The 13068-nt window shown below is 42.5% G+C and overlaps 1 protein-coding gene across 1 annotated transcript in view; it reads left to right on the top strand.

Annotated features, from left to right (window-relative positions):
- Nucleotides 1-11054, top strand: part of LOC115458920 (serine/threonine-protein phosphatase 4 regulatory subunit 4-like) — a gene marked incomplete at its 5' end in the record, with an annotated part of 224254 nt that extends 213200 nt beyond the window's left edge. The window contains 4 exon segments of the mRNA XM_030188773.1: nucleotides 6158-6219; nucleotides 6530-6559; nucleotides 6951-7101; nucleotides 9686-11054. Of these exon segments, the coding sequence (XP_030044633.1) occupies nucleotides 6158-6219; nucleotides 6530-6559; nucleotides 6951-7101; nucleotides 9686-9710 (268 nt within the window).
- Nucleotides 11055-13068: the final 2014 nt, after the last annotated feature.

Genomic DNA, 13068 nt, shown 5'->3' with positions numbered 1-13068 from the left:
CCTGCAAACACTTCTAGAAAGGATGCTTGGGAGCAAAAACTGTATCCTGCTTGTCGTTGGTGCAGAGAAGGTGACAAAAATGATAAAGGGGATGGGACTTTCCTATGAGGAAAGGCTAAAGCGGCTAGGGCTCTTCAGCTTGGAGAACATAAGAATAGCCATACTGGATCAGACCAATGGTCCATCCAGCCCAGCACCCCGTCCCCAACAGTGGCAAATCTAGGTCACAAATACAGGTCACAGGGAGAGGAGAAATGATAGAGGTCTACATAATATTGTTTGGAGTGGAACGGGTAGACATGAATCGCTTGTTTACCCTTTCCAAAAATACTAGGAGTAGGAGACACGCAATGAAGCTACTAAGTAGAAAATTTAAAACAAAATGGAGAAAATATTTCTTCATTCAACATGTAATTAAGCTGTGAAATTTGTTGCCAGAGAATGTGGTAAAAGTGGTTAGTTTAGCAGGGTTTGGATAATTTCCTAAAAGGAAAGTCCATAAGATAGACTTGGGAAAATCCACTGCTTATTTCTAGGATAAGCAGCATAAAATCTGTTTTACTGTTCTGGGATCTTGATGGACCTTCAGTCTGTTCCAGTATGGCAATGTTTATTATTTACTTATTACATTTGTATCCCGCGCTTTCCCACTCAAAGCAGGCTCAATGCGGCTTACGTTTATGTTCTTCTAAACTATTTATTTATTTATTTATTTATTTATTTGTTACTTATATCCCACATTTTCCCACTCATGCAGGCGCAATGTGGCTCACAGAGAATTAAATAATAGTACAATCTTAATAGCTTAGTCAAACATAAAGAAGTAGGTTGGAGGGAAGAAACTAACAACGTGAACTAGGTAGGGTAAGGGACAAGGGATGTTTTAATCAACATGGCAAGTTGAGTGGTAAGTCTTGGCAAAGAGGAATGTCTTTAACAACTTCTTAAAAAGGGCATGATCCTCTTGAGTTTTAAGGTGACGAGGTAGTGCGTTCCAGTATTTGGGACTCCAATAACAGAAAGACGAGGCGAAGATTTTCTTATACTTGACTCCCTTACAATTCGGAAAATGGAGGTGGAGATAGGACCGAGCAGCAGGGTTGGCATTTCTAGGCGGAAGGTCGATCAAGGGGAGCATGTAATCCGGGGAGGTCCCATAAATGATTTTATGTGTTAGGGAGCAGATCTTAAAAGCGATGCGCTCCTGTACAGGCAGCCAATGAAGTTTAAAGCGCAGGGGTTCAGCATGTGCAAAACGCCTTTCTTTAAGGATGAGCCTCGCCGCAGTGTTCTGAGCTGTTTGGAACATTTTCAATAAGGAGGCCTGGCAACCCACATAAATACCACTACAATAATCCAGGTGGGATAGGACAAGCCAGTGGACAAGGGTACGGAACAAGTCTCTGGGAAGGAGATATCTGATTCGCCGAAGTCTCCACATGGCCTGGAACATTTTTTTGGAGACTGATTGTACGTGATCAGCCAGCTGGAGATGTGAATCCAGATGCACTCCTAAAAGTAACTAGATATATATGTGCACTTGCAGTTAGGTGTAAGCACTTAGACCAGCCATAGACCTGATATAAATGCTGTTGCCTAAATGCTGGAGATAAGTGTATAACTTAGAGGGGCATAAGCGAACGTCGCCGGCAAAATAGGTCACCGGCGATCTGTTTTGGCGGCGGCACAACAGCTGGCCGGAACCTTATTTTCGAAAAAGATGGCCAGCCATCTTTTTTTTCGATAATACGGTTTAGCCTGGCCAAATGCCAGAGTTTGCCGGGTTTGTTTTTCAGCGATAATGGAAAAAACTGCCAGCCATCTCAAACCCGGCGAAATCCAAGGCATTTGGTCATGGGAGGAGCCAGCATTTGTAGTGCACTGGTCCCCCTCACATGCCAGGACACCAACCGGGCACCCTAGGGGGCACTTCTAAAAATGTTTAAAAAATACACAAATAGCTCCCAGGTGCATAGTTCCCTTCCCTTGGGTGCTGAGCCCCCAAATCCCCCCAAACCCACTCCCCACAACTCTACACCATTACCATAGCCCTTATGGGTGAAGGGGGGCAACTACATGTGGGTACAGTGGGTTTTGGGGGGGGGGGGTTGGAGGGCTCAACACTTAGCACCACAAGTGTAACAGGTAGGGGGTTGGGGATAGACCTGGGTCTGCCTGCCTGAAGTGCACTGCACCCATTAAAAACTGCTCCAGGGACTTGCATACTGCTGTCAGGGAGCTGGGTATGACATTTGAGGCTGGCATACAGGCTGGTAAAAAAAGGTTTTTATTTGTATTTTTTTAGTGTGGGAGGGGGTTAGTGACCACTGGGGGACTATGGGGAGGTCATCCCCCATTCCCTCCAGTGGTCATCTGGTCAGTTGGGGCACCGTTTTGAGGCTTGGTCGTGAAAATAAAAGGGCCAAGTAAACCCGGCGAAATACTGATGAACGCCGCTTTTTTTCTCATTATCCGCAAAAGCCAGCCATCTGGTAGCCACGCCCATGTCCCGCCTTCGCTACACCGCTGACACGCCCCCTTGAACTTTTACCGGCGCGGCGACGGGAAAGCAGCGATGGTGTCAAAAACGCCATTTTCGATTATACCAATTTCGCCGCTTTTGAGAGATCGCCGGCGATCACTTTCAAAAATAAGCCTGTTAATAAACTTATTGGAAGACAGGTGTAACCACTTTTATGCAAAATGCTGTTCCAAACATTATCCTGTTTAACTGCTTATAATTTGATGTTTGTTACATAATACAACCTTGTAAAATAATTCACAAACTACTTTTTGTAAAGAAACATATTGTTATGTTTTAGGGGTAGTGAGCCCTTGGTACATAGTGGAAGTCTGATAGACAGAACCCCAGTAGCAGAATCGTAACAGGCCCACAATAGGGTCAGTGTCGTCTGGATCTAGACAACACCAGAGATGGGTAAGCGAACAAGCTGTAGTGGCCCAGGAACTCAAAGACACACAGAAGCTGGCAGCTTCTCTGGAACCCACTCGCACACAAGGATGCGAAAGGTTGCTCGAACCCACACACTACTACTACTACTACTACTACTATTTAGCATTTCTATAGCGCTACAAGGCATACGCAGCGCTGTACAAACATAGAAGAAAGACAGTCCCTGCTCAAAGAGCTTACAATCTAATAGACAAAAAATAAATAAAGTAAGCAAATCAAATCAATTAATGTGAACGGGAAGGAAGAGAGGAGGGGGTAGGTGGAGGCGAGTGGTTACAAGTGGTTACGAGTCAAAAGCAATGTCAAAGAGGTGGGTTTTCAGTCTAGATTTAAAGGTGGCCAAGGATGGGGCAAGACGTAGGGGCTCAGGAAGTTTATTCCAGGCGTAGGGTGCAGCGAGACAGAAGGCGCGAAGTCTGGAGTTGGCAGTAGTGGAGAAGGGAACAGATAAGAAGGATTTATCCATGGAGCGGAGTGCACGGGAAGGGGTGTAGGGAAGGACGAGTGTGGAGAGATACTGGGGAGCAGCAGAGTGAGTACATTTATAGGTTAGTAGAAGAAGTTTGAACAGGATGCGAAAACGGATAGGGAGCCAGTGAAGGGTCTTGAGGAGAGGGGTAGTATGAGTAAAGCGACCCTGGCGGAAGATGAGACGGGCAGCAGAGTTTTGAACTGACTGGAGAGGGGAGAGGTGACTAAGTGGGAGGCCAGCAAGAAGCAGATTGCAGTAGTCTAAACGAGAGGTGACAAGGGTGTGGATGAGGGTTTTGGTAGAGTGCTCGGAAAGAAAGGGGCGGATTTTACGGATGTTGTAAAGAAAGAAACGACAGGTCTTGGCGGTCTGCTGGATATGAGCAGAGAAGGAGAGAGAAGAGTCAAAGATGACCCCAAGGTTTCGAGCTGAGGAGACAGGGAGAATGAGAGAGCCATCAACAGAAATAGAAAATGGGGGGAGCGGGGAGGTGGGTTTGGGGGGGAAAATGATGAAGGGAAAAGCTACTGGAACCCACATACACAAAGAAGCAAAAGACTACCACACACACAAAACAGTGAAAGGCTACTGGAACCCACACACACGATGAAGCACAAGGCTGCTGGAACCCACACGCACAACGAAGCACAGGGCTGCTGGAACCCACACACACAATGAAGCACGGCTACTGGAACCCACACATACAAAGAAGCACAAGACTTCTGGAACCCACACAGACAGCACAGCATAGGGCTGCTGGAACCCACACATACAACGAAGCACAGGGCTGCTAGAACCCACACACACAACGAAGCACAGGGCTGCTGGAACCCCCACACACAACGAAGCACAGGGCTGCTGGAACACACACACACACAATGACGCAAAAGGCTACTGGAACCCACACACACAGATGCTGGAATACTACACAGTTGAATACCACACATACAGCAAGGTCAGCTATTCACTGGAATCCAACAGCAAGGTAGCAGAATGGCAGCTGTCGAGCAGAGGCAGAAGGAACGGCATCTCAGGACCCACAGGAGCAAGAATGCAAGAAGGGCAGCTTCGACGCAAGAACACCTAAACCTGCACCTGGGGATGTTAAATGCCCCGCTCAGTGTCTAATGTCATCATGGGTGCACAGGAGTCCAGTTGGAACAGGTCTTGCAGTGCTTTCTGAAACGTGAGTGATTCCTCCCAGTGCTGCTGCCCACCAGCGCAACTCCTGACTCCAAGAGGACCGTGACACATAGGCCATATATAAATTTACTCAATATTTTTCCTCTTTCAGAAGATTTATAACTATAATATGTATGTACTATATTGTCTGGATTGTAAGTTACATTGAATCTGAGCTCTGTTTGGGATAATGCGGGATGCAAATGTCATTATAGATAAATAAAAGAATCTAGATGTTACATACATAAGTGTGTCCTGCCCAGACTGCCTTTGTGTGCTTGGTGGAATTTTGGCATTTACACGCATATATGCCATAATAAGTTATGCATGCAATCGATGCATAAATGTTAGTGTCTACTCCCCCCCCCCCCCCCCCCCCAAAAAAAAATACAGTTAGATTTGCTGAATCCACAGGAGTTGATGTCAAGGTTGGCGTGAAGATACACATACCTTTCATATCATGCAGTCTGGTGGCAATATTCTGGAGACATTTTGGGTATGAGTGGAAAATCTGCACATTTATTTTAGGTTTCCTTTTAGATGTAAACATATAACAGGCATGCTGCAAAAGTGCAGATTATCTACCATCTTTCGGCGTTGCTTAAGTGTACACATAGCAAGACAATCTTCAATGTATGTACTTTCTATTTGCAAATCACCTGGGTTTATGTGAGCTGGAAGGTATATGAATATTTTGAAAATAGGTTTGCTGTTGAAAATGTATCCTTTGTGCTTGGCAACATAAAATCACTTTTTTATTGGTAAGTTTGCATACATCCTACCCACCCCCACCTTGCTAGACTGTCATTGAAATGCTTTGAAGCTTCACTTATATACACTGTCAGCTAGCACATTTGCTTATTTCCGATCTGACGAAGAAGGGCAACCTTCAAAAGCTAATCAAGAAATGTATTAAGTTATGTCCAATAAAAAAGGTATCATCTTATTTTCTTTTCCATGTTTTATTTTGTTTGATTTCTATAGATTCTACATGGAATGTTGCTATTCCACTAGCAACATTCCATGTAGAAGTCGGCCCTTGTAGATCACCAATGTGGCCGCGCAGGCTTCTGCTTCTGTGAGTCTGACGTCCTGCACGTCAGACTCACAGAAACAGAAGCCTGCGCATCCTTCTACATGGAATGTTGCTAGTGGAATAGCAACATTCCATGTAGAATCTCCAATAGTAGCAACATTCCATGTAGAATCTCCAATAGCATCTATTTTACTGTCATAGTAATGCTTGAATGTTTTCACTTATATACACTGTCAGCTAGCACATTTGCTTATTTCCGATCTGACGAAGAAGGGCAACCTTCGAAAGCTAATCAAGAAATGTATTAAGTTATGTCCAATAAAATAGGTATCATCTTATTTTCTTTTCCATGTTTTTATTTTGTTTGATTTCTATTGATACCCTTTAAGAGTGGACTAACACGGCTACCACACCTCTCTACTTAAGTTGTACATCCCAAACCAATCTACTTGTATACATCCTTAAAGTGCCTACAATTATTATTGTCTTTCAGTAAACTTTCTGGAGGCAATTCTGTCCCTGGAGTGGGAAAGGCTGCTTTGCTGCCATATGTGGGTAAGTGGTATGGATTTGCTCAAGCAAAGGTGTTTTTTGTATTACTTAAAGTGTCTGGGTTCTCTCTCCTGCTTTCACTCAGTGTACTGAAGACACTCACTTGGAATTTTTTCATTGCTTTAATCATTAATTCTACATTGTGATTATCATTGTGTGCATCGGTGCCGCCTTCATTTTTCACTTGAGACCCCCTAGTTCTGGAGCCCACCCTTGTCAGCACAAGAGGGTTTTGTAGCTCTTTATTAACATGTAACATACAATATGTGTCTCAAAATTATACCAAATAATATTTGTATTTTTCTTGGTCTAGCCGTACAGTACTTGGAAGACTATTTCCCAAGTGAGTGCCTAATTTTCCTTCTTTCCCTCTGATTTTGTTTTTTCTCTTAACATCTTTTTTTTTTATTTTTATTTGGGGGGAAGGGACAATGATGGAGGTGACAAAGAGGATGATTATTTCTGTCACAGAATATATTGAAATTAAATGGTTGGGGCTTGATTTACTTCTTCTCTCACTTTGTGCTTATGGGGAGGGGTGAAAAGCTTTGCTAGCTAGAACTTTCAAATCTATGAAAATGTTTATATCTGGGTTGACAACCTGTTGTCAGCCACTATTTTGTCCTAAGCATTTAAGCAAACAAGCAAAAGGTGAGCTCATTCACCTCCCAGATTGTTTTGGTTCTGACATCTGATCAAATCCTGCGATTGACATTCTGATGCTTCTCTTTCAGATGACACCTTCAAACCTCGTTCCACCAGTGTTACTGGGAATTTGAGCTTTTCTTCTAGTTCTGCCATAGCATCTTCCTCCCGTATTACTGGTAACTCAGTTGACCAAAAGACCAATGGCAGTAAAGATTCTCAGCCACGGAAAATTAGCTTGTAAGTGGCTATTTAGCTCTGCAATCAAACTGTCAGATTGAAAGGCTGCTGTGTTATCATCACATTTTCATGATTTGTCATCTCTACAAAGAATGTGGAAACTGTGCCCTTTCAACATTTTACCAGACTACCAAGTCACAGAGGATTGTGGTACATTGTTTCTACAGAACCCATGGGTTTGGTCTTTGTGGTGTTGACCGGCATGTTTTGGCTCTGATCAACATTTTGCTTGTAGAGAAATAAAAACATACTTTCTCTAATAACAAAGGGGATCATTTACTAACAGTATGAGGTAATGCCATTAACACACATTATTTGCCACCTGTGATTAATGACACAGGTATCTGTGCTATACAATAAATTATTAGCTAAGGTCTAAGCACAAATTCTTGGGGCCGATATCAGATTTTTTTAAATGAAAAAAACCCCATTTTCTAGCACGCACATGAAACATGAGCTAGGAGATTCCTGTCACATTAGTTTGCTTCCTTCTACTGTCGTGTGACCCTCAGCAAGTGTATCTTAGTTATACAGATGTAACTGGACAGCAGTACAATAGACTCTCTTCTTCTATTCTTAGTGTATGTAGGCAACTTGCAGAGGGGTCCTTTTACTGAGCTGTGGCAAAAGGGGGCTGTTTTTGATGTGCTGAGGCCCCCTTTTACCCCAGCGGGTAAAAGGATGTTTGTTTTTTTTTTAAGAAATAGCCGTGCAGCCATTTCAGGGGGAGCACATACCACCACCCATTGAGATAGCGGTAAGGGCTCCCTCGCTAACCCAGCGGTAACTTGGCAGCGTGTGGCACTGCCTGATTACCGCTGGGGAAACACCGGCTCTACAAAAATAAAAATGTTTTTGTAGCACAGGAAATGGTGCACACTAGGATGGGAACTTCCGCCAGGCTTCTGCAATAGCCCAGCGGTACTTCCGGTTTAGTGAGCGGTAGGGTTAGCATATTTTGTCCTCCAAAAAGGAGGACACATGCCCCGCCCCCTTTCATGCCCTCGCTCTGCCCCCTGTCACATTTTCCCCTCCCCCCTGTCACACACCCTGTCACCCCCCCCCCCTCCCCTTACCTTACTACTGCCCTGGTGGTCTATTGACCTCTTCGGGGCAGGAAAGAGTCCCCCTCTTTCCTGCCTGGAGCGCTGCCCTGCATGCATCCTTCCTGTTCCTGATCTCGGCGCCAATTCAAAATGGCCACCGAGAGTTGAAGTCTCACAAGGTCACTTCAACTCTCGGCGGCCATTTTGAATCAGCGCCGAGATCAGCAACAGGAATGATGCATGCAGTCCGGACAAACGGGCAGATTGGCAAAACCCGCCCGGTTGCCCGGACATGTCCTCAAAAAGAGGACATGTCCAGGTAAATCCAGACATATGGTAACCCTACGCATTGGGCTTACCACCGCTTACTAAAAGACCCCCCAAAGTAATATACAGCCTCTAGATTCCTTAAGTGTTAACGTGAATAAATCTCACTATCTAAAATGACTTTACCCTAAAAGTGAAACCAGAATACATGTAATGTTGTAAAGCATATTTTTTTTTCTCAGAAAGTGTGTAATTCATAATGGTCCACACATGTTTATTTTTGTTATTTTTTAATATTTTGAGAATTGTATTTCATCATAATTAGTTTCCTCTGTTCTATATTTTATTTTATGCATTAAAATGCATTTTTCTGGGAAGGGATCCATGGGTTTAACCACCCTCTCAAAGGGATCCATAGCACAAAAAGATTAAAAACCCCACATCAATGTTTGCTGAAAATGCAGATGCTTGTGTCTACCAGTACATGTGACCATCTTACAAAAATAAGGTTTTATAATATAACAATATCTGATCAATACCTTCCTCACAGCCTGTAATATCAAGAATATGTCATGTCCTTCATCAATAAATCAGACTGAGAAAGAAATTTGTATTTTAGACTGTATATTAGTATATGTAGCCCTAGGGCTCAGGATAAAAGTACTGAGATTGAAAGGATTTATGCTATCAGTGTTGACAATTATGCTCATAAATTGGTCTCTCTGAACATTTGTTAGGGTTGAGAACATAATCTGATACTCAAATTTTTATTAAACCCCCAAATTTAGGAGCATAAAAGGTGGATGGCAGCAGGGGTGGATCTAAGCTGGGCGGAAAAAGTTAGGGCCCTGTTTACTAAGCTGCAATGTAGGTGCGGTAGCATTTTTAGCGCATGCGCTAACGCTAGAGACACCCATATATTCCTATGTCTCTAGCATTAGCGCATGCTAAGTTTTAGCGTACCTTAGTAAACAAGGCCCTTAGGAGCCTACACTGATTTTCAGTACCAGGTATAGAAATTATACTCGTAAACCTAGGCAAATGAATGGCAGGCCTAAATTTATAAGCATAATTTTTAGGCTCCTAAATTAAAATTAATTTTCAGCTGCAAATTTATACTCTGAAGTGTGGCTAAAATGTGGTACAAATTTAGGAGCCCAGCATTTTTTTTTTAATAACAGGCCCGTTATTTTAAACTGAAAATCTAACCTGAAAGCCTTAATGTGTATCTTGGTGTGAATTTTCACATGTGTTTCTTCTTTTCCATGAAGAAAAAATAGAAAATCCAATACCTAAATCATATGGCAGGCAACGAGGCAAACCAAAGACAGCTGGAGGCAGCAGAAGCTGGAGCAACAGCTGGTGCTTTTCAAAGGAAAGGATAACAGAGACGTAAAAGTTATTTTTCCACCTTCTGAATCATAACTAATGTGCTGCCGCCCCTCTTCCTCTCCAGCAACACTCTCATCGGTTTGGAAATAATGCATTTGCTGCAAAATTCTGTTGTTACAGTGACGAGGTTCAAAAATGCAACCTCATCATCCGTTTATATTAGTCACTTGACTGCAGCTAATGATCCAAAGTTTTTTTTAACCCTTTGGAGCCTGGTTTGGCTTTGAGAAATCAATAATATCTGATCAGCCACTACTTCAACAATTACCAACAGCTGCTTGTAATATACAGTTGACTAAAAAAAATTAACAAGAACTTATTGTCAATTATAATTTAGAAGGAAATCTAAGTAACGGCAGGCTGCTGTCAGAGGCCAGAGCTGCTGTTTATTAATCGAATCCTGCTGATGTGAATTTGCATATGTTGTTATTAATAAGCGCAAACTCCAGCTTGTAAGAATCGCTTTAAAAGTTTGCTGTCATGTCTGAGTGAATGCTGATATTTTCATCAAAATTGTATCCTTTTGTTTCATAAAACAGTTTTTTTGTAAATACTTTGTTTAATTTTTAGTATTTCAAATTGTATTTTCTCTTTAGTAATTTAAAATGATGAATCTAGTTTTTAATTAGCTGTTATTTCAAGCTATCATGCTTCAGCTACATATTAATGCTAACGTTTCAGTTCAAATTTGCTGGTTGAAAACATAGTTTTGCTTAAAATGCCAATATTTAAAGAGGTATGAAGCTATTATCAGCTTCGTTATTTCAAAATGCAATCAGCATAACTATATTGATATCAAATAAGTATCTTTTCTATTTTATTGATACTGTATATGATAAAGATAATCTAATTTGTGAATGCCTATATATGTATATGTGCCTAATTTACAGTGTGAAATAATGAACAATTAAGTGAAAACCCAAGTTAGTGCAGTAAATGCATGATTGCAGATGTTCTATTGGTCTTTTTCAGCAATGTTTATTTTGTAATTTGATAATAATAAAGGCTTTTAACCATATGAGTTATTAATTTTAAATCTGAATGTTTTTTTAATTCTATTTTTCCACTTTACATATACAATAACCAAGTAACACCAAAATATTGGGATACAAATTAAATCAGAAAATGATCAAAAGAAAAATTAATATGACAATAGAAATAAATACAACATTTTCTGTTCAATTCTGGTCACCGCATCTCAACAAAAATATAGTGGAATTAGAACAGGTACAGAGAAGGGCAACGAAAATGATAACGGGGATAGGGCAACTTCCTTATGAGGAAAGGCTAAAGCGGCTAGGGCTCTTCAGCTTGGAGAAAAGACGGCTGAGGGGTCTGTAAAATAATGAGTGGAGTGGAACGGGCAGACGTGAATCGCTTGTTTACTCTTTCCAAAAATACTAGGACCAGGGGGCACGCAACGAAGCTACAAAGTAGTAAAATTAAAATGAATCTGAGAAAATATTTCTTCACTCAACATGTAATTAAACTCTTGAATTCATTGCTGGAGAATGTAGTAAAAGCAGTTAGCTTATCAGGGTAAACGATGGCTTCCTAAAGGAAAAGTCCATAGACCATTATTAAAATGGACTTGAGGAGAATCCACCTAAAAGTTCTCAGGTACATATCTCACCGTTACCCCCTTATATTGTATGGTGAGCCCACCAAAAACCTACATACCCAACTACAGGTGTCACCTATATGTGGGTAAAGTAGGTGTTTGGTGGGTTTTGGAGGGCTCACACTTTCTACCACAAGTGTAACAGAGTGGATTATGGGCCTGGGTTCCCTTCTCCATAGTGCAGTGCACCAACCACTAGGCTACTCCAGGGACCTGCTTGCTGCTCGAATAGGACTGACTATAACATCTGAGGCTGTCACAGAGGTACTGTTTCTTGTACATATTTGGGGGTGGGTGGGAGGGGTCAGTGACCACTGGGAGAGTGAGGGGGTCATTCCTTTATTCTTCCAGTGGTCACCTGGTCATTTAGGGCACTTTTTTGTGGCTTACTTGGTATTGAAACAGATCTAGCTCAAGACGTCTTAGTTTTAGTCCTGGATGTTTTTGTTTTGTTCCATTATGGCAGAAAAATGTCCAGGTCTTAGGAACGTCCAAATCCCACCCTTAACATGCCCCCAGTGTGCCCCCTTGAGATTTGGACACACTGCAGGTGAACAGCATAAAAAAACATCTGGAAAATGGATTTTGAAAATACTGATTTGGATGTTTTGGTGAGAAAATTGTCCATCTCCCAGTTTATGCCACATTTTAAATGTTTTTTCTCTTTCGAAAATGAGCCTTGTAGATAGATAAGAGAGAGTAACAGGAGTTAGAAAATAAGGGGACCATTTTAAAGAAAGTTTCACGTGAAGTCAGACAGGTGCTTAAATATTAGCTAGGGTAGGAGTGGATAAACATGTCCTGGTGTAGTATGTGCAGCTGGTGTCACTCCTTGATTGTGTGTGTGACTAGTAAATTACTTCTGTTAGCACTGTGACCACTTTCTTTTTTAATTCTATGGCCTAATCTTGCGCTTCTGAATGTAAAAAGTTCCTGGTTCATAGATGTGCTGTTTCTTTGTGACTTTCAAATTAGATACAGCAAATAATAGACATGGTTACAACCAGTGCTTTTTTTGTGCTGGTACGGCGTACTGGCACCTTTTTCCCCCCAGCGAGTCCTGCACCCTTCCTCTCACTCCCCTACTTACTACTACGTCAGATTTGGCAGCGCGAACCGTGCAGGCAGCGATTGAGAGAAGCTGGCAGCATCGGAGCTTCTCTCTGCAAGTCCGCCTATATTGTTTCAACTTCCTGTTTCCTCATAGGCGGGACTTCCAGAGAGAAGCTCCGACGCTGTCAGCCTCTCTCAATCGCTGCACCATTCGCGCTGCTGAATCCGATGCTGGCAGGCAGTGGAGAAGGAGAACAGGCTGGGAGAAGGAGCATGGGCTGGGTGAAGAAGAATCGCTGGACATGGGAGAGGGGAGGGCAGGAGAGAGAGGAGACATGCTGGACATGGATGGAGGGGAGGGAAAAGAGGAAGGAGATGCACATGGATGGGAGGGCAGGGAAGAGAAGAAATGCTGGAAATGGAGAGAAGAGCAGGAGATAGAGGAGAATTGCTGGACATGGATGGATGGAGGGGTTGGCGGGAAGAGAGGAGAAATGCTGGACTTGGATGGAGGAGAGGGGAGAGAGAATTATTGCTTTATCTGGATACAGGGGAGGGAAGAGAAGAAATGCTGGACATGGATGGAGG

The sequence above is a fragment of the Microcaecilia unicolor genome, unplaced genomic scaffold, assembly GCF_901765095.1.
Source record: "Microcaecilia unicolor unplaced genomic scaffold, aMicUni1.1, whole genome shotgun sequence".
Taxonomy (NCBI): Eukaryota; Metazoa; Chordata; class Amphibia; order Gymnophiona; family Siphonopidae; genus Microcaecilia; species Microcaecilia unicolor.
Note: the sequence above shows the minus strand (reverse complement) of the source record. Positions and strands in the feature narration are given on the sequence as shown.